This window comes from Furipterus horrens, unplaced genomic scaffold, assembly GCF_987537825.1.
Source record: "Furipterus horrens unplaced genomic scaffold, mFurHor1.1.pri manual_scaffold_1, whole genome shotgun sequence".
Lineage (NCBI taxonomy): Eukaryota > Metazoa > Chordata > Mammalia > Chiroptera > Furipteridae > Furipterus > Furipterus horrens.
In genome coordinates this window covers 103719458-103744925 of record NW_028327171.1, presented here as the reverse complement: position 1 = coordinate 103744925, position 25468 = coordinate 103719458, and the positions used below count along the sequence as shown (strand labels likewise).

At 42.2% G+C, this 25468-nt stretch overlaps 1 protein-coding gene across 1 annotated transcript in view; it reads right to left on the bottom strand.

The window, feature by feature from the left end:
* The window catches only part of PLA1A (phospholipase A1 member A), a 28524-nt gene extending 3896 nt beyond the window's left edge, over nt 1-24628 (bottom strand). The window contains exons 1-9 of the mRNA XM_090276974.1: nt 24422-24628; nt 14919-15120; nt 12990-13167; nt 12444-12552; nt 10850-10951; nt 8218-8307; nt 5023-5190; nt 3547-3636; nt 399-507 (exon numbers count right to left, since the gene is read on the bottom strand). Of these exons, the coding sequence (XP_090133100.1) occupies nt 399-507; nt 3547-3636; nt 5023-5190; nt 8218-8307; nt 10850-10951; nt 12444-12552; nt 12990-13167; nt 14919-15120; nt 24422-24497 (1124 nt within the window). The 5' untranslated portion in view covers nt 24498-24628. The remainder of the gene's footprint in view (nt 1-398; nt 508-3546; nt 3637-5022; nt 5191-8217; nt 8308-10849; nt 10952-12443; nt 12553-12989; nt 13168-14918; nt 15121-24421) is intronic.
* Nucleotides 24629-25468: the final 840 nt, after the last annotated feature.

Below are 25468 nucleotides of genomic sequence, written 5' to 3'. Positions count from 1 at the left end.
CTAGTGGTTGAGGCTCTCCTACTTGCTGAAATCCCTGATGCTCCCAGTCCTGGATTGCTGAGCCCTGTTTCCTCTTAGGGACACAATTTCTGTTTTCACCACCTGTTGGGACACCCCAGCACTACTGCCTGCCTGCTTCATCTGCTTGTGTCTGAATAGCTATACTTGGACCCTGTACTGATCTTGAACCTAGGACAGCTGCCCAGGACGTGTATGTGGGTTCATCTGTGGTACATTCTGCCCTCACCCCCAGCTGCAGCCTAGTGGGATTGGCTCACCCAGCAGTAATGACACAGCAGCGCCTGTCCTGAGATGTGTGCATGTGTGCATGTGCGTGTGTGTGTGTGTAAAATAAAACTATGTCCTAAGGAGAGAGGCCAACTGCGAGGGACACTTACATGGTGATCTGGGCTGAAGAGGTGACATTGCTGCTAAAGAAGGTGACCACGATGTTGGTGTCTTTGTTTCTTGGCGTCTGCAAGTGAAACTCCACAAGGCTGTGATGTACTAGGGAACCAAAGCAGAGCAGATGACTGAGCCAGAGGTTGGTGAGTGCAGCGCCCAAACAGCCCCAGAGGGAGAGAGAGCCTCAGTGAGACTAGCAAGCTCAGCTCTATCTCTTAGTAGATGTAGGACCTAGAGCAGATTACCTGTCACTGCAGATCCTGTTTCTTTGAGTATAAATTGGGGAAAATAAAAATAGATACCACAGATCTGAATGAGAATTAAATGAGTTACTACATATAAAGTCCTTAGACAGTGCTTGTTCCTAAAAATCATTTAATACCTGTTAGTTTTTGTTATTACCTGTAATGCTAGACTGTCCCACACCTCCCTATTTAGTGACATTATCTTGCTAGTGTGATTTTGAAAGAACCTAAGAGGTTCTCTTATACTAAATAATTAATCACAAAATATAGTACTGCCCCTCCCCCACCCTACGCCATGTCAGGGAACAGTTGTATGCAGGAGATGACTATTTCCCTCCCCACGGCAGACAGGTGCTCATGTCGCATCTCCACCCTCCCAGGCAGCATGGACACTCCTGGCTCTCAAAGCTGCTGGTGAGTGAGCAGCCTGGCTCACGGTGACACCCCTGGAACCTGCTGTCCCTCTGGCAAGAGAAGTTAAGGAGTACAGCATCCCTAGCACCCCCATCCTTTCCTTATTAAGGGGTAGGCTCATCTGGTGGCATTTTGCAGTAACTTCAGCCTTAAAGCATCTCACAGACTCGTTTGGTGATTGGAGCATAGCTGGAGAAGCAATCCTTCACCTTTTCCCTAACTGGTCATTCCAGGCTCATGCGGTTAGTAAAAGGATTCAGGACAGATGCCAAGATGTCAAGAACTCACCAGAAGAAAAGAGAACACCATATGCCCCTCTCACACACACACCCAGAAAGTGTCACACCCCTCCCACCTCTTTTCTCATTTGTCTTCTATGGGATGCAGATTGTTACGGTGAGGGACAAGGTTGAACTGCAGTGGATAATTGCAACATGAAAAAAAAAAGCTAACTTACATGAGCTTCAGAAATTTAATTCTCTGGGCTGAGTTTCATATTTATATCACCTCTTCTTTGCCAGAGGTATCATCGATCAAGAAAGTTTCCTAAGGTTCTGCTTCCCCCTTCTCTACGTTATCTGGAAGCCCCAAGAGGACCAGGTCTGCTAACAGCATGGGGTCGGGGGAAACTGGTAGTGGGATCCAACTTGCACAGGAGCACGACAAGGGAAGCAGCATGCAGAGCCCTGGAGGGCTGGTCAGGAGACCTGGATCCAAGGCCTGGCTCTGTTGCTTACCCACTGCGTTGTCTTATCTAAGTCACTGAAACTCTTTGTGCCTAAGTTCCTTCATCCATAAACAATAACCCTGGGGTCACCTCAAAGAACATGGTGAGAATTAAATTGAGGTCATAGAGAAAAGGCACTTTGTGTGAAATATTTGGAGAAGATTCTCTGCCTTGCCTGTGCATGCCTGGCAGGGGTACAGGGTGACCCCTGTCCTGGTCAACACTGCTGAGGCCCAGTCCAGTGCTGTGATGGCCTGGGAGTGAGAATGGGGACCTGCGAGCTGCCAGCACCCTCTGAGATACCAGGTGGAAGGCAGTACCCCTGGAATACAGAAGGTCCCAGCTGGATGCTCAGAGCAGACGCCTCAAAGCATGCAGGCAAACAGGTGCTCACGCTGGCTTATTTCTTTTGATCAGACAGAATCATGTTTCAGGGAGGCATAGGGAGGGGGTCTCACAACAAATATAACACAGAAAAATTATGGCTACATGAATCTGCCTTAAAATGCTTATAATCTCCAAGCGCTCCCCAGGCTCCCTGTGGAGTATATTCCTAGCTGTGCAAAGAGGGAAGAGCCAACTCAGGCTGCCCTGAAGCTGCCCAGGAGCTGGAAATAGAACCAGACATTTGCTCCCCACAGGGCTGCCTCCCCCCACTCCGGACACACCATCCTTCTCAGGCTGACATCCAAGGGGCAGTGAGGGCGGTCAAGTAACCAGAAATACGACTGTAAAGAGCAGGTTCTCAGAAGAGGAACAAAGACAGGAGTGTGGAGGCAGCTGGTGGCATGGGAAGACTAGATTTTGGAGTCAGAAGCTCTGGGGTTGAATCCTGACTTTTTCACCCAGCTGTGTGGTCTTAGGCACATCACTCAGTCTCTCAGAGCCTCCCTTTCCTTACTTCTACCTCTCAGAGCTGGGTTATCAAAGGAGCAGATATTTGTGAAAAGCCTACGATACTTCTTATAACCCATTTTTGTTTCTAACAGGTAGCCATGAATTCTCTCTGGCATGAAGTTGGAAACATGTGCATCTAGTTTCCCAAATTCTTTGATTGATAAAGGGAAAGGAATGATTAATTATTGGGCTCCAGTCACTGTGCTAGTGATTTCAGATATACTATTTATTTTATCTGTACAATAAGTTCCTTGAAGTAGGTACTATTATTTTTCCATTTTCTACATAAAGATATAGAGGTTCAGAAAGGTTAAGTAACTTGCTTCTGGTCACACAGCTGGTGAGTGGAGAAGCTGAGATTCAAATCCTGGTCTTTGCGATCACAGAGTCTGAATTTTGGACTCCCTATCACACTGCACCAGGCCTGCTGATACCAAGAAGATAGGGTCACAAAAATCTCTCCAGCAACCAAACACAAGTTGATCAGAAAATCAGTTAAAATTGGTATGGCTATATAATGTATCTTCCTAACCAGCATATTTCTGTTCTGACACATACTAAACAGGATCCCAGGATAACAAGCATAAACCAGGAAGTAGAGCTGATCAGTATATAGACAGGAAGATGATCCCAAGTCTTTATCCTTAGCAGAGTAATATATTGAACTAGCTCTGAAAGTTCTGGTTCCTTCTCAGACCACTAGTGGCTGTGCCCCAACCCTTCCATGACATCTTTGTCCCAGTGCTTCACCTTCCACCTTGGCTACCATGCTAGACTGGACACAGCCCAAGCCAGAGCCCTGGACTCTGCTGGGCAGCACAGTGACAGAGCTGAGCTGTACATTTCCCCCCAACTCACCACAGTATGGAGCCTGGGAAGTAGTCAGGAGGTAGACTCTCACTTCCTTGGGAAGTGGCTCTATCTTGACACCACCTTGTTCCACCAGCCCTAGAAATCAGGAAGCAAAGACAGCAGAGCCCTGAAGCAGCCATTTCACAGTCCATGGCACCCAGCCACATAGTAATTAATTCATGTACCCATTCATCTGCAAACAGCCACACTGCATGCTCATTACATGCCATGTCCCAGTGAGCCCCAGGATACAGGCAACTCAGCCCAGCCAGGGGTAAACACACAAGTAAACAGGAAATACATTCTTTAAATCACCTGGCCCATTCTCAGGAGGTATTTCTAAGAAATTTGAAATTATGCCTCCAACTTGCAAAAAAAATTACATGACAGTTGTTTAATGGTATTTTTCTTCTGTGTGGTAGGAACACAAGAAGTGTTTGACCTGAATAGTGGTTGACAAGTTGGGAAGGGCATTCTGGGCAGAGAGTACAGTATGGGCAAAGGCACAAAGAATAAGGAAATGTGGAATACTTTTGGGAGTACAAGTAGTCAGCATCCCCAGGGTGTTAGTGTCAGTGAAACTGTAGTGAGAGATGAGGCTGGGCACCACGTGAAGTGCTTTGTCACACCAGCCAGTCTGTCACATCTGGGGCGAGATCATGACATATGCCCAACGAGTAGGAAGTAATGTTGATTTGCTTTATTGTGGGAAGCTGGCCCGACTTTACCATTTTGTCAAGCTGAAATCCATTTCATTCATGGAAGCAATGGTAGGCTGCTGTAGCTGAGTGGCAGCCAGGTACGGGAAGTGGGAGAGAGAAGGAGAGGAAGGAACCATCTACACTTCCCAGAGTTTTTCCTGGAGCCCTTCACTCTGTATAATCCCAGGATGCTCCCAGCAGTGATCTGACAAGTGAGTGGGCACCAGACCCCTCAGCCTTCCCTGAGCCCTTCTCCTCGGACTGGCCTGGATCATCCAGGAAGGTGATCAGCAATTAGGCATCCCTTCCGCTAGCACATGGCCAACACAGCCTCACACCTTTAAAGTGGGCTATGTGTGCCACTCTTGGGGACTTCCCAACAACACCTTGGTTTAAGGACTATCAGGAGTTCAAGAATGGCTGGCCCAGCTAAAAAGACCTATGTCAAGCATCCCCTTGGCAAGTGGGGTCAGGGACTCTGGACTATACCAATGTTTCTAGAGAATGTCCTGAAGCTGGACTTGCAGGGTGTGTGTGTGTGTGAATGGTATGTGCAGGGTGAGTATGGCATCAGGCAGCAGTATAGAAAGTGAGGGGCAGGACACAGAAGGCCAAATGCCATCTTCCAGGTTAGAACAGGCTGAACACCTCATCAATTAAATTTTATTTATCCCAGTTGGATAGATTTCTTGACCATAGGAGATCAGGTCTTAAAGAGGTGACAACTAGCAAGCTTGAACTTCCTCTAAATTGTCAAAGGAAACAAAGGGGTAGCATTTACCAATCCTTGGACAGGAAAGCAGGAAAGGGTTAAAACAATCCAGACAGTGTCCAGCAAGGAAGGCCTTGTAGCTGGCACAGGGAAAGGCCATCAAAGGACAGGAATTCTCCAGGGCGCTGATGTAGAGGTACACAGCCCTCATGTGATCACAGATCAGATAACTGTAGCCTAAACAGGGCAGGAAACACAAGCAAGGTTTCAGTTCAAGGCAAAGGGAAACTCCATCATACTACTTACTTACTGTAACTCTATTGAATTTTACAGGACATCAAGCTATAAATACGTGGGATGTCCCCTCAGCCACATTTAAAGAATATGAATAGACATGATTACTGCATTCTTTCTTTTCGTGTTCACTTTCCAAAGATACCTATGAAGAAAATTGCTGAATTTGAGACCTACTCTTTCATGATTATGCTAACTCTCACTCAGAAAATGGGAGTATACCAACTTGGTGATTCTGATCCCCATTGTCAAAATGGTATCTGTCTGCACATTTTACCTTCTTCATCATCACTCACACAAGCAATATTTTACACACACACAAAAATTTTTTTTTTACATTCTCATTATACTCAGCCCAGCAATGAGAACATCAAAGGAGTCAACAGTAAGCAGTCAGTTGATAGTCAGTCTCTAAAAGCCAATGTTCTGGGGTTCACCTGTCCAAAGGACCGTAATGCCCAACTTGCCAAATGTCTCAATTTAACAAAAATTTGGTTTTCTTTTTATTGTTTTTGTTTACTATTTAAAATTTTGCAATAACTTGTACTGGATAAATTGGCTGGGGCTAAGAGGTCTGTTGTGAGCCACAATGCCAGGGTTCTGTCATCTTCATACTCTCCCTTCACCTAAGGACACTCCATCCTCCAACTCAAATCAGCAACCACACCTGAGCTGTGTGTTGATGTTCCCTTCCTCTCATGGTTGGGACACTCTATGGTCAAGCTCCTTCTCGCTGCAACAGGGAGCTGGGAGACACAAACTAAACCTTTCTCAGATTGTGTTATCAAGAAAAAAATGAAAAGTGGACAACTAAATGCCACAGAAATCTTCAAAAGCCATTAAAACCACACTATCCCATCTGATCAAAATTGCTAGGAAACCTATGAATTGTTAGAAGGAACATGTTTTGTAAAATTAGTAAATTTGGTAAACTTGATTAGTGGTTATTTAATACAATTGTCAAAAGAATCTTTAAACATCAAAAATTTGGTAAAACACGGAGAGATTAAAAAGACAGTAAACAATGGCAAACACCTAAGGGAAGAAGTGAAGGCTGTGCTGAATGAAATGAAGGAAAATCCACACAAAATCAATGGTGAAGAGAAGGAAACCAGGGTTCAAATCAATGATTTGGAACATAAGGAGGAAAACAACAGTCAACCAGTACAGAATGAGGAAGCAAGAATTGAAAAAAATGAGGAGAGGCTTAGGAACCCCTGGGACAATTTTAAACATTCCAACATCCAAACCATAGGGTTGCCAGAAGGAGAAGAGGAAGAGCAAGAAATTGAAAACTTATGTGAGAAAATAATGAAGGAAAACTCCTCATTAAAATGACATCAAACTTACAACTATCAACAACTGAATCTAAAAAATAAGAACAAAATCCAGCTAAGCAAACCAGAATAGGAACAGAATCATAGGTATGGGGATCATTTGGAGGGTTATCAGCTGGGAGGGGGGAGGGGGAGAGATGGGGAAATGGTGCAGGGATTAAGAAGCATAATTGGTAAATACAAACTAGAGGGGAGAAAGTTGAGAATAATATAGGAAAAGGTAAAGCCAAAGAATGTATATGCACGACCCATGGACATGAACTGAGAGGGGTGGGATTGCTGGAGGGAAGGGGGGTACTGGGCAGAGGGGAGCAAAGGGGAAAAACATTGAAACTACTGTAACAACATAATCAATAAAATATACTTAAATAAATAAATAAATAAATTTTTTTAAAAAGGCAGTAAACAGAACTCAAGATAAAATTCCTACATGAAATGCTGATAGTTTGGCTATATTCATAAGAAGACTATAAGACTCGTCGTCGTCGTTGGCAGCCATCCGTCTCGAGAGACGATGGTGTAGCTTCTTAAGAGTCTATCTGCACCGCCGAGAATGGCTGTGCAGTCCAACTCGGGAGTGACACGGTATCTGTCTCCTCCCGTGTTGAATCGACATCTTGTGATGACGCTGGAGTGTCCTCTCCAGTGAAGCTGAAGCTACAGAGCCTGGGCAGGGTGATATGGAGGGTCTGCTGTTGCCCATGCAGCAGACCCCCCCTCTCTTCGCAGCTGAAGGGTCCAAGGGAAAGACGGAGTCAATAGAGCTTGGCTTCAGGTGCGCTGCAGGAGTTGCCGGTGTTGACTACAACGTCGAACTGCCTTAGGGACTCCGGCTCCGGATTTTCTGTCGGGGTTTACTCCCTTAGCCTTTCCCCTGAAGAGGTATGCCGCAAGGCAGCGGAGGTTTTTTGGAGTCAGAGTTTTCCTTCTCTGATGTGCCCTGACTGGAAGATCGAACCAGCGACACTTAGCTCGCAGGCCGACGCTCAATCCACTGAGCCAAACCAGCCAGGGCACTATAAGACTAAGCAATCCTTAATACTTAACTTTTGACAAATTTGATGCTTTTAAAATGATGTTAAGAATATATTCAATGGACATGTATATATTCAAAAATAATATTCAGAAAAATATATTTAGAAGAGAAGAAATGTATATTTATTAAATGTACTCAAGAAGATGATCTTGAAGAAAGGTTTGGAGGGTTATTAAATTTAGTAAGTTCAGGCATATAGCCACAGTGAATTGATCCTTCAACTACTTAGCTTTGGGCACATTAGCCTACATATGCCACAACTACGCTCTGCAGAGGATTTAGCTAGTGCGGACTATGCCACAAAGCAGGACCCAAGAAGAATAGAAATTATTGCTTTGAGTGATGTTATATCACGGCAGAGCCTAAGAAGTGGGGAGGGCAGCCTACATGTGGTGCAGGCTTTTAATTTCAGTCACTTCTCCCCCAGAATTTCAAAGGCATCCATTCAATAAGTACTAAGTAAGGCATTATGGGACATAGGAAAGAACTCTAGAAGGAAGACCTTCTGTGGCCCACAGTAGCTAACTCAACACGAAGGCTGTTGGTAAATTGTGGTCTCTGGGGAAGCCAAACACCAACTCTCTTTGGCTTTCTGACCTGCATGAATGAAGGTGGGACACCCAGGTTGGTCTTGGCCTCCATTGACGAAATAGTCCACATGTCCAACAGGAATCCGAATACCCAAATCTGAAAGGAGACAGAACCCTGTTACCTTCTAACTGCAGGGGCACATTGTCCAGTTCCCACAGCAGAGTCCACTGGCAGCAGTGCCTGAGGGGTGACCTTACGGGCCCACCCACTCTCTATGTTGAATAAGTGCCTGCCTCACTCCTTTGTACTCTAAGGAAGCAGAACCAGCCTTTAGTTTTCTAAAGAGCGTTTGCTGAAAGGAAGCACAGAATAAATTCATAAGAAGATGCTCATATTTGCCTAATAAAAATCAAGAAAAATATCCCTTAACGTAAGTTTTAGTAAATTAGTGAATGTTATAACTTCATAAATTTCCTTGGGTAATAGTTTCTATTTTGTTTTAAGCAACAGTTCAGACATATATCTTTGGAGCCACATTTCCACATTCTCCCACATATTTCTGTGCTCTCCTGACAGAGCAGAAATATGATCTAGCTATAAAGAGATGAGTTTGAGAGACCGTAGACCTCATTTCATCATCATGACCATAACCGACCCCTCAGACTGAGTTGGGTCAGATCCAGTTGCCAAAGACACTATTTTCTCCTTCATATCATCTATCATTATTGTAAGCAATTGATTGTGTATTATTTGTTTCAACACCATCTATCCAAGGATTAAGCAATGACCTAGAAGTTATCCTTGATTTCTCCCTTTTCCTCACTCCCTATATCACCTGCCTGATCAGCTCTACCTCCAAAATATATTTCGAATCTTTCTCCTTCTTTCTGTCTCTACTTGCACAGCCACTATCCTCTCTCACCATCACCTCTCATTCTTACTGCAAACACCCTCTAATGTGCCTCTAAGCTTCCCTTAGTGTTTTCCTGCAGTCCCTTCTCTGCATAGCAGCCATAGTAATCTTTTCAGGAAATCTAAATCACCCCCCTATTCTCACTGATCATACAACATTTAAACCCCTTGCCTTGGCCAGCCTGGTCCTGCTCCCTCATCCCCAACCTCACTCAGTGCCTCACTCACACAGTGTACTCTGCCCTGTCCCCACCCATGTCCAGGCTTTCATTCTGGCTACAAAATGTTCTCCCAACTCTTCTCAGGGTTGACTCATTCACATCTGCAAAGTCTCACCTCAAACATCATGTCTTTGGACAGACTTTCCTCAATAATTCTACTTGGACTAGATCCCCTACCCAAGTCTCCCTCTACCTCATATCTTTCCTTATCATAATCACAAGGTGTAGTGATCTTGTCTGTTTACTTGTTTGTAAACTCCACAACAGCAGGGCCTTCGCCTGTCTATTTTCTGCTATAGCCCCAATACTGGCACAGTGCCTGGCACATGTGAGTGCTTAATAAGTATTCATTGAAGGAATAAATGAACAAAGGCTTGCCCAGTTAGCCTGTGAGTCCCCCGTGGGCAGGGACCTTATTAGATGTCAGTTCTCAGCAGCGCTCTCGGCGCCTACTGCACGGCTCCATAAGGATTGAGATGAATGGAATGCATCTTTCTTTGGTCACATTAAGAAGAGGCTTCATCTTTGAAGAGCACTGAGAGGCCTAGCTCAGGTAAGTAGGAACCTACCTAATAAGTCATCTATTTAGCAATTTTGGGGGAAAAGTTATTAATCTTGTTTATTAACATGGTTAATTTATCCCAGTAGTTTGGCAGAAGCCTCTGGGCTTAAGTTTCCCATCTGTGAGATGAAGGAAGGAGAGGTTTGAACAATATAATTGTGTAAATTTCTTCTAGAATCATTAATCTGTGATTCTTGCATGCTAAAAGAAGGCTTCTGACCAAAGAGACTGAAACATGGACCTCTCTCACTTGAACTGCAAACACTGCTAGTAGGGACAGATGTTATTCACTCCCTTCCCTGCCATGCGGAGCACAGGCCTGGCGCAGACTCATGGGCATTTGCTAGGGAGTTGAAATGAGGAGAAATGCCCAACCCTTTTCCCAGCTGATCAGAGGAGCTTAATTTGGTCACAGTGGATTCAGAGTTGGGGGGTCTTTCCTGTGCCTGGCACCATAGGAGAGGGGAATTTTTATTCTTCATTGGACTAAAAAATAGGGCTCATTCTCAGGGTTAATGTGCAGGTATTAATCTCAAGTAGTAGTAACAAGAGCTATAATTTTTTGAGCAGTTATTATGTGCCTGACAGTAGGCCCTAATCCCCAGGGACCAGGTACAGTCACCCTGAAAAAGCAGCATGACTTTCCCTGACGTGAGCCAGGCAGCAGTGCCCGCCTGCACTGCCTCAGCACAAGGGTTAGTGCGGAACCAGAGAGTGAGACTGCTCCACAGTTAGAACTCTCCTTCTTGCTATTAGCTAAACATAGAACCATTCATCTCACTGCTAAGAAGATGACAGAGCAAAAAATAAAAAGTAAAATATTAATAAAATAAATAAAAATTTTAAAAAAGAAAATGATAGCGCTGCAAAATGCTGGGAATGCCTCCCTGCACAACAGAAGCTCAGAGGGAGAGGGAATCTGCCCAGGGCCACACAGGTACAGCCGCCACCCAGCCCCTGCCCTGTGCTCTTCTCCGACCCCGGGAAGGGCCTCCCAGCTCACTGTCGGTGTCTGTGTGGATGGCTTCCACGAAGAGGGCATCTCCGGCATCCAGGCGCTCCTCCAGGCTGGCTCTGGTGTACTCCGGTCCAGCAGGGTCCAGGCCTGCAAGGACAGACTGAAGTCGAGACCCCCTTTCCTCTCGGCCACCGGAACCCTCACGGATCCACCACACACCTACCTTGGCAGCCATTCCAGTTCAGAGTTCCTCAACAAGGACCCCAGGGGTGGAGAACTAACTCAGAACCCCAATACTGAAGAACCCCCACTCTACTGTGTGTAACTTCCCAATGACCCAGGTTCTCTGGCTCTATAATGAGCTTGATAATACCAACCATTTGGTAAGTGTTAATGTGGGTGATATTAACCTCAAGTAGTAGTAACAAGAGCTATAATTTTTTGAGCAGTTATTAGGTGCCAGGCATTGTGCTGGGCAGTTTTACACACTCTAGTCCTCACAAGAACACAATGAAGGAAATATTACTATCTTCATGCCTTAGTTTGGACTCCTTCCCCTCTCCCTCCCATAAAGCAGACCCTCAAACAAGGATTCAAAATGCAAAGTAGCTTATTTGGGAGATCAAAGAAAGCGTAGTGAGGAAGTGGGACATCAGGTCATAGAATGGACATTTTTAATGAATGTATTATCACTTTGGGCAAGTAGGTCCTATCCCATCCACTGGGACTCTGAGGGACTCTTGGGACATGACTCAGAGTTGCATTGCAGGGTAATTGTCACACAACTCTAGCCCCGGGTTGATTGAGAATAGCTCCTGAAACATAAAGCATACCGCACTTTTACAAGTATTGAGCATACCATTTAAAAGTAATTTCCACAGTGGGTCAAGAAGACATCCTAATATGATTTGTTACAACCCATCTTACTATTAACATAAAAATGAAAGAGGTCTTTCAAGGTGAGAGATACCAAGCATTTATTTGAAACCAAAAAGAACAGCTATTCAGAATCACCGATTCAGGCAGAAACCCAAATATCTTCCAATTAGCAAAGGTAAAGGTCATTTATGTGAAAGAGAATGGGAACAATTACATCAATAGAAGAAAGGCATTTCTGTTGATGTAGATAAGCTAACTTCGTGACACTAATTCTAAACAGTGTTTTTAATTTTTGGTTGGGTAGTGATCGGTCTGGTCGTCATAATATCTGCTTTCCTGTTATCCTTGCAAACAGTTCTTTGGGACACAATGCTGCTTTAGGCCCAATCCAAAGGTTATTTTGCCCTGTTTTAACATCCCAAAGGTTATATGCATAAGATATACAAAGGCAGGTCTTCGGAGATATCAGTTCTGACCATTTTAAAGTGGCTCCATTTATTAATTTTTTACATTACAGATGTAGAAACTGAGGCGTAGGATGAACTCCATGACTTCTTACGCTGACTTTAGAAGTCATGCATTAATAACACAACACCATTTATGCAAAAGGACCGCAGTAAATACATTTTAGTGGTCATGGATGACTTGATCATAACACCAAAAGGCTTGACACTTCCCTCTGCTTGCCTCAGCAAAGTCATTACCAGGGCATGCTCTCTCTTTCTGTAAATCTGGGAGGATGGTTGGGGAAGAACATTACCTGTGATCCGTCCCAACTGGCCTTTGTAGAAATGTCCCACCATGCCCCCAACGTGGGCTCCCAGGCTCACACCAATGATGTGGATGGAGGACTCCGACACACCCAGCACCTACAACGGACATTTAGAGTGCGTTGCATTTGGGGCCCAGAACTCCCTGGCCTCACAGGATCACACTTTCCTCTGAGACTTTAGTGGCAGAGGGCCCTGGGCATGACACAGGAACCACACATGTGTGGGTGGGGAGCAGGGCAGAATTCTCATCCCAGCAATCCCTAGCCTTCTTCCTTACTTTTTCCTTTGGTGCCCAGTGTGAGTCATGACCACGGCCATTTTCTGAGGGATGACTAACGCTGGCCACCAGCTCCCCCCACTGACATGCAGGGCCCCAATTCACAGAGGAGGAGAGGAGGTTCAGAAGACTGATAAGCCTCTAGGTGGTTCTGCTTCCATCTACAGCTCCTCCTCGTGTGTTTGCTACTTCTTTCCTTCTAACCCCTCTCCCCTCCACAGGCAGCCCAAATCGCCCTAGACTCTTCTGCACCTACCAGAAGTTTACTGAGGAAACGGGAGATCTCGAGTCCCAGCTTAACCACATTTTCCACAGCTGAGAAGTAAACTCCTGTAGAGCCGTACACCCAGTCCACGGCAATCACGTTAGTGTCAGCTGCCCTCAGAAGGGCACTGATGAAGCCCTCAATCCAGGAGGGCTTTGTTCCTAAAGCCCTAGACATGGGGCCAAGAAAGGATAGAAAATTTATCTACCAAATTGACATCCATTTTCACATTTATTCTGTTATTAGAATAAACCCAGAAAAAAAGTCAAAACTAGGGAAGGGGGATATATGGGTAGTAAATCACTCAACACTTTGAGCATAAGGAGGACAAAATCCCAAAGTGGCCAGGGCTTCTGCCTGCACATATGGAGCCTTTGTGTAAATTATGTTAGGGTGCCTTTTGTCTAGGTTAGGTGCAACTTCCTGCTGGGACTCAGAACTAAGGCTGCCTTTTAGCCCCACCAGCCCTCAGTCCTTCTTGTGAGTCACCAACTACACAGACCAAGTGCACTGGCCCTGCCTGTGTTATTCACGGGAAAGAAAATATAGATTTGTACGTTAGAATCAAGATTTGCGATCTTAATTCTCATTCTTGTATACAGCGCTTGCCTTGGGAATGTTTTTTTATTTATTGTTCATTTATTTATTCCTTCATTTATTCAACAAATGAGCCAGGCAGTATGCTAGGTGCTTTGCAAGAAGTTTTTAAAAAGTAAAATATAGTTCCTATCATTCTGGAACTTATAATAGCACTTTTTAAGGAAAAAGAGAATAATTTTTAAAATTTCAGAAAGCTTTCTTGCCAAGCAATTGGAATAAAGAAAGAAGTTTTCTCAGTGGTCCACAGCATGGGAACAATCAGAGTGTATTCGTGGGCACAGAGGAGCACAGACTGGACATTTGCCATGGAATGTGGCTTTGGGCGATCTAGGAGCCTGATGGGCTTTTCAGATCTACTAGCTATCCCTGGGTTGAGGGTGCACACTCAGCCTTGGATGGTGGCTAAATGTAAGATTTGTTAGGGGAGAGACTTTAGCACAAGCATAAGGAAGGATGGATGCCTAAGGGAGGGTGTGGCTGGGTCCATAGAATCCAGGTACTTGAGGAGCAGAGAGAACCCAGAGATGAGGCAATGGTGATCCTTTGCACAGTGCCTCTGTGTCCACCTCTTCATCGGGTGCTTCCAACTCTAGTTGCTCTATGATGCTACTATTTCGCCACACTCTCTCCCTCTTTCCTCCCAGCAACCTGTTCTGGCCTTGTCAGTGCGCTTTGGAGAGAAGATATTGAAAGGAAGGATGGGGATTAAATTGAGATTCAGTGACTATATATGTCAACGAAATTTAGACTGTAGGTCACCAAAGAAGTTAAAGAAGTATCTAGCCTCTGGATATGATGAAAGTAGCAACCATAAATGGAAGTTTCTTAGGTCATAAAACCAGGGGTGGAGTGAGGAAATAAAATAAAATTCTGGATTCAAACAAACAAACAAACAAACAAACAAATCAGGCTGTTGCCCCCGAGTGATTGTGCCAGGCCTACGACTTCAGTGGGTGAGGTGATTCCTACAACAGCACTTCAGGGAGGAAAGGGCCCCTGAGGCTATCTCTGCAGCCTCCTTTCTTTCCATTATGGAAACCAGGCTCCCTATGCTGAAGCGATTTGTCCAAGATCACACATACTTACTGTTCAAGAGTGTGTAGACAAGGACTGAGGGGAAGAGTAATATATAGGGCCCACAAGAATGAGCAGCATAGCGTGTGTTCATGTTGATATGAGGCACCTTTATGGGCAGTAGGAAATGAAGGGTGGGACATGTGACTGCCAGTAAACTTGTTTCTCCTCTTACTCCCCACTAACTTCTTGTGGTCACTTTCTAGTTCTTAGCACAGGCAATCCTATTGCTTGGTTTGCTCCCACCTGAATCCATGGATAACTAGTTTGGTTCCCAAAGTAACATTGAATCCAGAGTTTTGGAGGTCGCCACTTTCTTCAACTAGCTTCCCACAGCTGGGATCCGAAGGGGTGAAGAGAAGGAACTGGACTTTGAGACTAGTGCCGTGGAGGAGATTGGCATTTTGGAAGTCAGTGCACTTTGGCTGTTGGGTAGGAGGAGTATCTCCTGGAGGAAAACAACACAAAAAAATATAAAACAAAGCAAGAACAATCCAAGGTGAGGTCATCTGTTCTAAAAGAAAGAAAGATGTTCTTACCTATGGACATGAACAATGGTGGGGGGATTGCGTAAGAGAATGTGAGGGGGTGCTGGGTGGAGGGGGGCACAGGGGAAAAAACTGTGCATAAACAATAAAATATAATTTTAAAAAAGAAAAAAGATGTTTTTGAAAGGAAGAAAGAAACAGGGACTTACAGGCATTACAAATCAGCTAAATTTATATATAAAATATAACTATATTGTACATTAATTATATGATACATATAAATTTATGTATATAATCAGATTCATTTATTAAAAGTTGCATCATTTCTGAAATAAGAATCGGAATATTTTTCATGTCTAAAGATAAAATGCCAGAGATAAATATGAACATTGCTCAACTATAGAAGATTAAAGGCCATAGTGAACTGGATACTGTTATGGACTAAATTAAGTCTCCCTATAAATCCATATGTTGAAGACCTAAGCTCCAGTACCTCAGAATGTGACTCTATTTGGAGAGCGGGTCTTTACAGAGGTAGTTACATTAAAAGGAGGCCATTAGAGTGGGCTCTGATCCAATATGACTGGTCTTCTTCTAAGCAGAGGAAATTTGGACACAGACACAGAGGAAAGACGATGGGAAGACACATGGAGTAGGTGGTCACATACAAGCCAAGCAGAGAGGCCTAGAAGAGATCCTTCCCTCACAGTCCCCAGAAGGGAAAACCCCACTGCCATCTTGATCTCAGACCTCCAACCTCCAGAACAATGTGTTGATAAACCTCTGTTGTTTAAGCTACCCGATCTGTGGCATTTTGTTATGGCAGCTCTTAACAAACTAACATAGATTTATTAAAAAAAATAAAACCTAAGCAACAAGATAAGCAGTTGCGTTGGGACAACGCTCCCTCTGGCCTCATCACTTCTCATCCTTCTGAGCAATCCAGAGCCAATCCAGAGCCACTCCAGAGCCTCCTGTGACCAGCCTGTGGCTGCCTAGCCAGACGTCAGACAAGAACCTTAGCAAGCTGTACCTACACTACAGCACCTCACAACAGATACATTCAAAAGGGGTATTTTATGGTCAAGGTTATTGAAGGGCCTTTTAAAATACTGAACTGAGAAAGACAGCATGAATATTCTACTTCACAGGGAGCTAAAAATCTGGCCCATCTTTAATACTCAACATCCCACCGCACATCCGCTTCTGTGGCAAAGAGATGTGACCCTTGGCTCCCAGCATGGCTTGGAGGGAGGGGCCAGCTGCAGCAGCAGGCTCACACTGACCCAGTCATGGCACTGTCTGTAGCTACCTCACATTACTGCCATGGGACAAAGGCATTTACAGACTTAGAAAGGTCCAGACGGCAGACTTTGGTTTGTGCAGGTGCCTTCATGAAGAACATAGCAATTTCAGTTTTCTCGAATGATTCTCTACCTTCAGAGGTAACTGGGGAGCATATACACAAGAAGCACTTGGATTTGGGGTGCCCCTGTTATATGGTACCACAAGCAGATTGTGGAAACTCCACACTTAGAGAGTACTGATTTACACCAGTGGTTTCACCACCTCTGTGTCTGAGCCCCAGACCTGGTCTTCAAAACCTCCCATATGCCCCTTATTGGACGCCCTGGCCTACAGTCCCCATGCCCCTCAGCCTACAACTTGAGCTGCCACAGTACATGAGAAAGATGCCTGTCCCTACTATCTCATCTGCCTTCCCCAGCCTCCTCCTCTTTAATGAGAAAATGAAAGGACTCTGCTTGAGCATGAGACTTGAACAGCATAAATGAGTAACTTTGTTCTATTGGTCATTTGGGGAAACCTGCTTCCATCAGAGAATTAAAAGTCCCATTAAATGAGCCTTGTATGTCACAAAGCAAGGCCCAACAAACATCAAAGAATTGATGTTATCCAGACATTATCTAAATAAAATGTAATAGAATTATTTAAAAATACATTTGAAGATTTAAAAATGCCTTTGGGTTAAAAAATAATCACAATGGAGACTGTTAGAATGTACTGGGACTTGGAGGACCTGAGCCACCACCTGAGCTGAAACAAAGAGGGTTATGACCCCACTGCCACTTCCCCTCTCCCTAAAGCATTTCCCAGAGACAAGAGCCATAAATCTCTCGGTGGCTATATCCCTAATCAGAGGACACCTACAACCTGGACATCTGGAACTGACCAGCAGGGTAACTCACCCTCCCTGGGAGTCTACTCCACACCCTTAAATTTTCCTCTACCCTTCCCATGGCACTGCAGTCTGTTCTGATTCAGCCCGCCTGACTGCAGTGTCTCCCTTCTGATAAAAGCCTTTAATTGGACTTCTCTGGCTCCAGGTTCTTTCTTAGCCACCTGAGCTACCTAAGAGAGACTACCAAATATCAAGAACTAAATGACAATAAAATGAATACAAATAAAAAACTTGAGCAAAGTAGCTAAAGCAGCACTGAGGGATATAAATAACACTGAATGCAAATACTAGGGGAATCAAGGGGATGACATAGATTAGGTAAATGAATTTTGTAACTCAGAAAGTTGAAGAATGCAACAACTCCAAATAAAATATAGGGAAAGAACTATAAAGGAAATAGTTGGAATTAAAAACATTGGAATATAAATAACATTGTTAGCATCACAGTTGCTCAAGTCAAACTTCCTGTAGACATCTCTGACTGCTACCTGTGCCTCACACCCCACCCACAAATGGTGAGTAAATTCTATCAGCTCTCCCCTCAGAACAAGATGTTCAGAATTAAACTATTCTCACTACCTAGAGTAGTCCCACCTTATCCACGGGGAACACCTTCCAAGATCCCCAGTGAGTGCATGTCTGAAACAGCAGACAGTACCAAACCAACTATATACTAATTTTTTTTCTAACCTATGATAAAGCTTAATTTATAAGCAGAGTAAGAGATTAACAACGATAACTAATAATAAAATAGAACAATTATGACGATAGACTGTAATAAAAGTTATGTGAATGTGTTCTCTCTCTCAAAATACCTTACTGTCCTTTACTCACCCTTCTCCATGTTGTGATGTGAGATGGTACAACGCCTGTGTGATGAGATGAAGTAAGGTGCTTAGAACAGCATATAACTTAAAACTTACAAATTGTTTATTTATGGAATTTCCATTTAATATTTTCTGATTGCAGCTGATGGCAGGTAACTGAAACCACAGAAAGCAAACTACAGATAAGTGGGGGACTACCATACACTGTTATCTCCTTGGCCCGTCATCAAAATTACTGCTATGGTCTGCCACTGCTTTTCCTGCCTGCACTCTTGGCTCTCTTCAGTCTGTTTGCAACACAGTAGCCAAAAAAGTAAGTCAAATCATATTATATCTCTGTGCAAAAGCCTACAAGGTATCTCATTAAGAATAAAATCCAAAATTGTAACTCAGGATTAAAGGCCTAAATGGTCTTCTTAGCTCTTCCTCCCAGCCTGGAGTGTCTCTCCCCAGACATCCACATGGCTAATTCTTTATCCTCCTTCAAATCATTGCTTGTCAAATGTCATCTGCTCTCTTCTAACCACTCTATTTAAATTGCAACTTGCCTATGCTCCTCACCCCAGTTCTTTCAATTTTCCTTATATTGACTTATTTATTTTTATTGTAATAATCACCTTCTAATATACTATAAAGCTTATTAATTTAAACTTTTGTATCTTGATTTCCCCACATTAGACTATACTTTCAGAAAAGGCAGAAATTTTTATCCATGTGTTTTCACTCTACTGCTAACAATAGTACCTGCCGCACACAATAAACACCAAGAGCTAGTTCTTTGAAAAGAACAGTAAACTAGATGTACTTTTGATAAGACAGAAGAAAAAAGAAAGAGGAAATTCACAAGTAAACAACATAGAAAAAATGGTGTATAAAACCATTAGATTTTTAAACCATAAAAGAGCATATTTACATACATACATTTTCCTAGAAAATGAATAATGTCCTATAAAAATATAACTTGCTGAAACATATTCAAGAAAGAAAAAAAGAAAGTCAAATGTAAAAGTGTAACATTAGAGGAACTGAAACCGTAGTTTCAAATCTATTCATCAAAAAAACTCTACCAGGTTTTACAGAGATATTCTCCCAGTCCTTCAATTCCTGTTTTATACACATATAAAACAGAAGGTAGAAAGTGGGGAAGAGAATCCAAACTCATTCTACAGAAAAAACCCAGATATCAAGAAAAAGTAGGTGAAAGGAACACTAAAGGCCAGTTTCACTATTAAACACAGACATAAAAATGCTAGATAAAATATCAGCAAATCTAAATCCATCAAGAATAACAGAACAAAAACACATCAGGGCCAAGAAAGCTTTAATCCAAGGAAAAAAAGATCATTTAACATTAGAAAATGTGTTAATGTAATTCATGTATAAACAAATGAAAGAAAAAAAAAAGTCCATCTTCATAGATGTAGGGGAAAACAAAACAAACAGGGTAAAATTCAGCACCCAACAGTGCTTAACAAAAGAAAGGGTATCTAGCAAAAACCCATAGCAGTGATTATACTTCTAATGGTGAAACATTAGAAACATTCTATTCAGAACTGGTAACAAACAAGAATATGTGCTATTACTGTTTCTGTTAAATATTGTACTGGAAGTTCTAGTCCTAGGAAGTGAAACAAGACAATAAAATGGGATAAAGTTATAAAGTTTCAAAAGAAAATATTTAAATTTATAAAGAAAAGGGGGAGAAAAATTGCCCACATTTGCAGATGATGAAACTGTTGATCATTTAGGAGCATGGAACATGGTGCAGTGAATCATGCGCATGTACTCCCTCCCTCCAACCACCGCTCTAACCAAAGAATAATGACAAGTGAGTGTCAAAAGAGAAAAAATGTCTCAGACAATCTCAAATATAAAAATACTATCTCCATACAAGAACATGAGCAGAAAGGCAAAATGGCACTGGATTCCAGGTCTGGGAGAAGGCAGTGGTTGTAAGAATTCAACTCTGTGAGGCCCAGAAGTGCTCAGTGTCAGGTGTGGAAGACCAGCACCAGGCAGTGGTAGCCAGGGGTGCAAAGGGTCCCCTAACTCAGGAAAGGAAGCTAAAAACAAAATCAATACAGACCAAAAATAGCTACTGACTTTTTTCCTGGAACTATAGCTTTACTTGGGAGGCAGGATGGGAAGGCAAGGCCCCACTTACTGGAGCTGAGAGGCTGAGCTGGCTGGAGGAGTCTGAAGATAGGGTGGAGTGAGATAGAGAGTCGGAGCCAGAGAGAGGCCAAAAACAAACTTTTCATTGAAAAGTAAAATGAACTTAATTTATTGTGTTAGAGGTCAGGATAATAGTCATAGTTTGTGGGGGTAGTGACCTAGAAGGGATACAGACAATGCGTGTTAGGATGCTGTTAATGTTTAATTTGTTGATCTAGATGATGTTTGCCCAGGTGAATTCACTCTGAAAATTCATTAATATGTGTATTCATAATCTGCGTACTTTTTCTTTTCTGTACATATGTTGCACTTTAATAAAAGTTTACTTTTAAAAGGCTACAAACCTTAAGAAACTCAAAGCCTCCCTTTCTAGCTGTAATTCTTGTGTAATGAGCATTGCAGTTATCATCATTAGAACTCTCTGGCTGGCAGAAACGTCCACTTGATCCATTCTACTAGCAAGTATTTTTGTGCTTTTACATGAATAAATAAAAAAGACTGGCTCAAGCAGGCCTGTTAATTCCCTTTGATGCTTTTGGTAACAAAGGGCTAGTCTCAGTTTTCGGACAGGCCTACCATACTGCCCATAGTCTCTCTCGTGAGATATATCTGAGAGCTATATTATGTGGACTGTGCTCTTTCTACCTTCACAAAGATATCAGTTACCCAAGTTTGTGGAATGAAGGGAGAAACATGTCTTCTGCTAAACCCCTTGTTGTCCATCAAAATTTCATCTTTTCAAAGGGAACCAGTGTGCCTTGTAATTTAGGTACTTTTAATATAGAAAATAATGTGCCTATATTGGACCAATAGTAACAGTTCTCCAACAGATAATCAAATAGTATGATAGATTAATCTGTGTGGTTTGTAAATTTTATTTTTATTTTCTGTGTCCCAAACTTTCTATTTTCTTTTTTCTGTAAAGGAAGTATGGTTCAGATATTTGGCTGATTGTCTTTGTTGGTGTCATTGCATCTATTTATCTTCATACAAACTTATTATGGCTTATTCTTTAAGTATAAAAATGTTTTCTTTTATTGTTTTTCTACTAGAGCTGTCCCATTTTCCCCCCATTGCTCTCCCTTGCCCCGCCCACCTCCCCCCTCTCCCATAGTCCATCCCCATTTAGCTGTCCATGTCCATGGGTCATTTATACTAGTTCCTTGACTAGACCCTTCCCCTCTTTACCCTCCCCCCCATAAAAATGTATTTACACTGATTATTGTTCTCTGTCTGATCACCATCAATGAGCTTCAGATTGTTATCCAGCAACTAAAAACTGTTCACAGACTCCTCTACGCACTATATCAGGAGTCAGCAACTCTGGCCACAGGCCAAATCGGGCCCATCACTTTATTTTTGTATACTCAGGAGCTAAAAATGATTTTATATTTTTTATTGATAAAAAACCAAAAGAACAATAATATTTTATTACACAAAAATTATGTGACACTCAAACTTCAATGTCCATAAATAACATCTTTATTGCAACACTAATTTTTTTCAAATTATTTATGGCTGGTTCCTGCTATAATGGCAGAGTTAAGTAGTTGCCACAGAACTGTATGGCCCACAGAGTCTAAAATATTTATTATCTGTCAATTTACAGAAAATGCTTGTTGGCCTCTGCTGTATATAAGGTACCTAAACTGATCAAGATCAAGAACCTTTCACCCTGACTGGTGTGGCTCAGTGGATTGAGCACCAGTCTGTGAATCAAAGGGTCACTGGTTTGATTCCCAGTCAGGGCACATGCCTGGGTTGTGGGCCAGGTCCCCTGTTGGGGGCACGTGAGAGGCAACCACACATTGATGTTTCTCTCCTCTTTCTCCCACCTTTCCCCTTGCTCTAGAATAAATAAATAAAGTCTTTATAAAATATTAATTAGTATAGAAATTTATAAAATGAAACTTACTTAAAAAACAGAAAACCCTAAAAAACCAACTCGTGCCAATAAATGGAATTGGCAAGCAAGGGTCTTCTCTGATCCTAAAATACACAAGCACCAAACGGTTTAATCTGAGAACTCCACCAAGCCTTTAAAGTACAGATCATCTTTATTTTATAAAAACTGTTTCACAGAATAGAAACTTATTTTATGAGGTTGTAATAACCTTAGTATCAATACCAACAAGAAAAATACAAGAAAGAAAATAATAGATAAATTTCCTTTAGTAAAAAATTTGTGCAAAATAATAAATATAAATATGTACAAAAATAAAAATAAATGTTGGCAAACCAAATTCAACATGTATTAAAAAAAATGAAAAGAGATTTGACTTTGGATGATGAACACACAACACAATATACAGATGATATATTATAGAGCTGTACACTTGAAGCCTGTATAATTTAATTAATCAGTGTCACCCCAATAAATTTAATTAAAAAATAAAAATAAAAAGCATGATCTGAAATTTAAAAATTAAACAATTAAATAAAAAAATTTTAAATATTCTATGACCAAAGGATTTGTCCTTGGGGCTCTTAGTCTAATTGGATTAGTCTGTAGGATTTAGAAAAAAATATGAGAGATTATCTTTATAAGATGATTGCTTAAGCAAGACACCAGAAGAAGAAATCATAAGAAATAAGCATTAAGACAACAATATAATATTATTTTTCCTATCAGATTGACAATATGAAAAACATTTGACATTACAAAGTGTTGACAGAGTTGTGGAAATGGTTATGTTCACATACTAATACATAGCTATAACTTCTTTACAGGGCAATTTTTTCTCATGTCTATCAAAAACGTATAAGATATAAATCCTTTCAGATCTAGAATATAGTGATAAACAGCCATTTAAACAAAAAACAAGATAGCTCTGTATGTTGATATGGAAGGATCTCTCTCTCTCCATCTCCTTCTAACTGTCCGTCTGTCTCTCTCTCTCTCACACACACACACACACATTCCACAAATATATGTATATATGGAGGTCATTTTATACATACACACAAATAAATGACAAGTAAAGCTAGGCAGCACCTTTTAAAAGCAACCTACTAATGCAGATAGTAAATACACTCATGCAAGCTGAACTCTGGAGCAGGGAAGTGTGCTGAGCAGAGAAATGAAGGGTGACGAGGGAGCTATGAATCATGGGAGCTCTCCTGGAAGACGTGAAGAGTTAGAATGAACAAAAAGGTAGTATGAGAAACTCCAGGCAGAAGGAAGATCACTGCCTAAAGCTGGGGAATGAGAATTAAGTGTCTTTTTGGAGATGACAGAAAAGCAGTCTGTCTTTTGGGCCAGAGGGAAGGGAACTTCCCAAGGGTGGTGCCATTGCCGGGGGGCAGGCAGGGACCTTCACTAGTCAGAGAATCTCAACGCCACAGAAGAGTTTCAATTTGCTATATTAAGCATGCAGTGGGTGGGGTTTTTAATGGGAAAGGTAGAATGCAAATGGCATCTGAGGGAAATTGCCTTAACCACCACCCCTAATCCGCAGTTGGCAGCGACTAGTTATCAGTGTTCTGCCAGGAAGGATGATAAACCTGAAGCTGAGCTGGGCCAGCAATATGGAAAAGGACGTCTAGGGTGGGGGGGAGCAATGGGGAAAAAATAGGACAACTGGAATTGAAAAACCAAAAAATAAAAATTTTAAATAAACAAATAAATAAATAAAGTTTAAAAAAAGAAAAAGAAAAGGACATCTAACAAGCTCAGCGACAAGATCTTTAGTTTGGAAAATTAAAATTTCAAAATTAGACACATCTTGTAACAGTGAATACATAATGGATAAAAATGAATCACATTTTGGAATTAATCAAATTTTATTTTCTTACAGTCATCCTGACTTGTGCAAGCTAAAAAGGAGTAATGAAGGTTTTCGGACAATTAGTAAGACAACTAGGGGAAGTTCAATTTTCCTGACTTGAGAAAGTGCCCTGATTACAATCATTTCCATTATGATTAGAGGACTTTTTCTCCCTCTTTTAAATTCATCTCAGGAGAGAGGGCTTTCAGGGGGTCTTCCAAAGGTTGGCACTGAACATGCAATGGTTAGAGAAATAGAATCATTCCACCGGAGGCCTGAGACCCTGACTTACCTGCACTTCCAGCGCTCAACCACAAAAGGAGCCCCCACAACCAGAAGAAGCATCTGTCCCAGAGGCCTGAGCACATGGCTGAGCCGAAAGTCTCAGAGCTGGGGTGACATCACATAGCCCAGCCGCTCACAGTTTTGAAAGCCAAACACCTACGTGGGTCTCACTAATAATTAACAAGCCTCATGACCTGTAAAAGAAAAAATAAACTGCCTAATTGTTTAACCTCCACAGTTTTTTGGTTTCTTTTTTCTCAGTGGAAATAAATACAATTTTTATTTTATTTTTTTAAAGCAGGGGACACTGAAACACATTGTCCTTCCTCTCTGAGCCAAACTTCATTAGGAAACTATTTCCTGCACCTCTCCCACTTCCCATTACAAAATGTTAGTAAAAACCAAAGCAGAAGTCTTTCATCTGTAGGCAATTACAAACCCCTCATTGTACTGGAACTATCTGTGGATGTGTTTGTCTCCCTAAGAAGACTGAGCCAATTTGAGAGTAAAGACTTTCTCATTACGTTTTTGAATCCCCAGTGCCTACCACAGAGCTGACCTAATGATACATGTTTAGTGTACTACATTTAATGGGCAGAATGGAAGAAGACAAGAGTTTGCCTCTAGAGAGTCCTAGTCTTTCAGAGTCTTGGGGCTAGAAGTGAAATCCAACCATTTAGGAAGAAATGTTCAACTTCTTGAATTCACAAGTAAAGAAAGCGAAAAGTAGAAAGAAAAAAAAAAAAGACTTTGTAGAGACCCTGTCGCTATAAGTGGCAGAGCTGGCCTGGAACCAGGGCATTTCCAGTGTACCTAAGGCTTCTTTCACCCAAAGGATTGGCAGAAACAACAGAGAGTTAGTTCTAGGCACGTCTGGGGAAGGGGAAGGACTGGGTACTTGCCCAGCTCCTTAAATTGTAACACTTTACTCTGATGCAGAGAATCTGCCCGCAGGGCCAATATCAAACTTTCTGGGCAATAGCTCTATGACGTGAGTCCTATCTATATTCATATTTCACACAGCTTAAGGGCAGAGAGGTCAAGTAACTTGCAC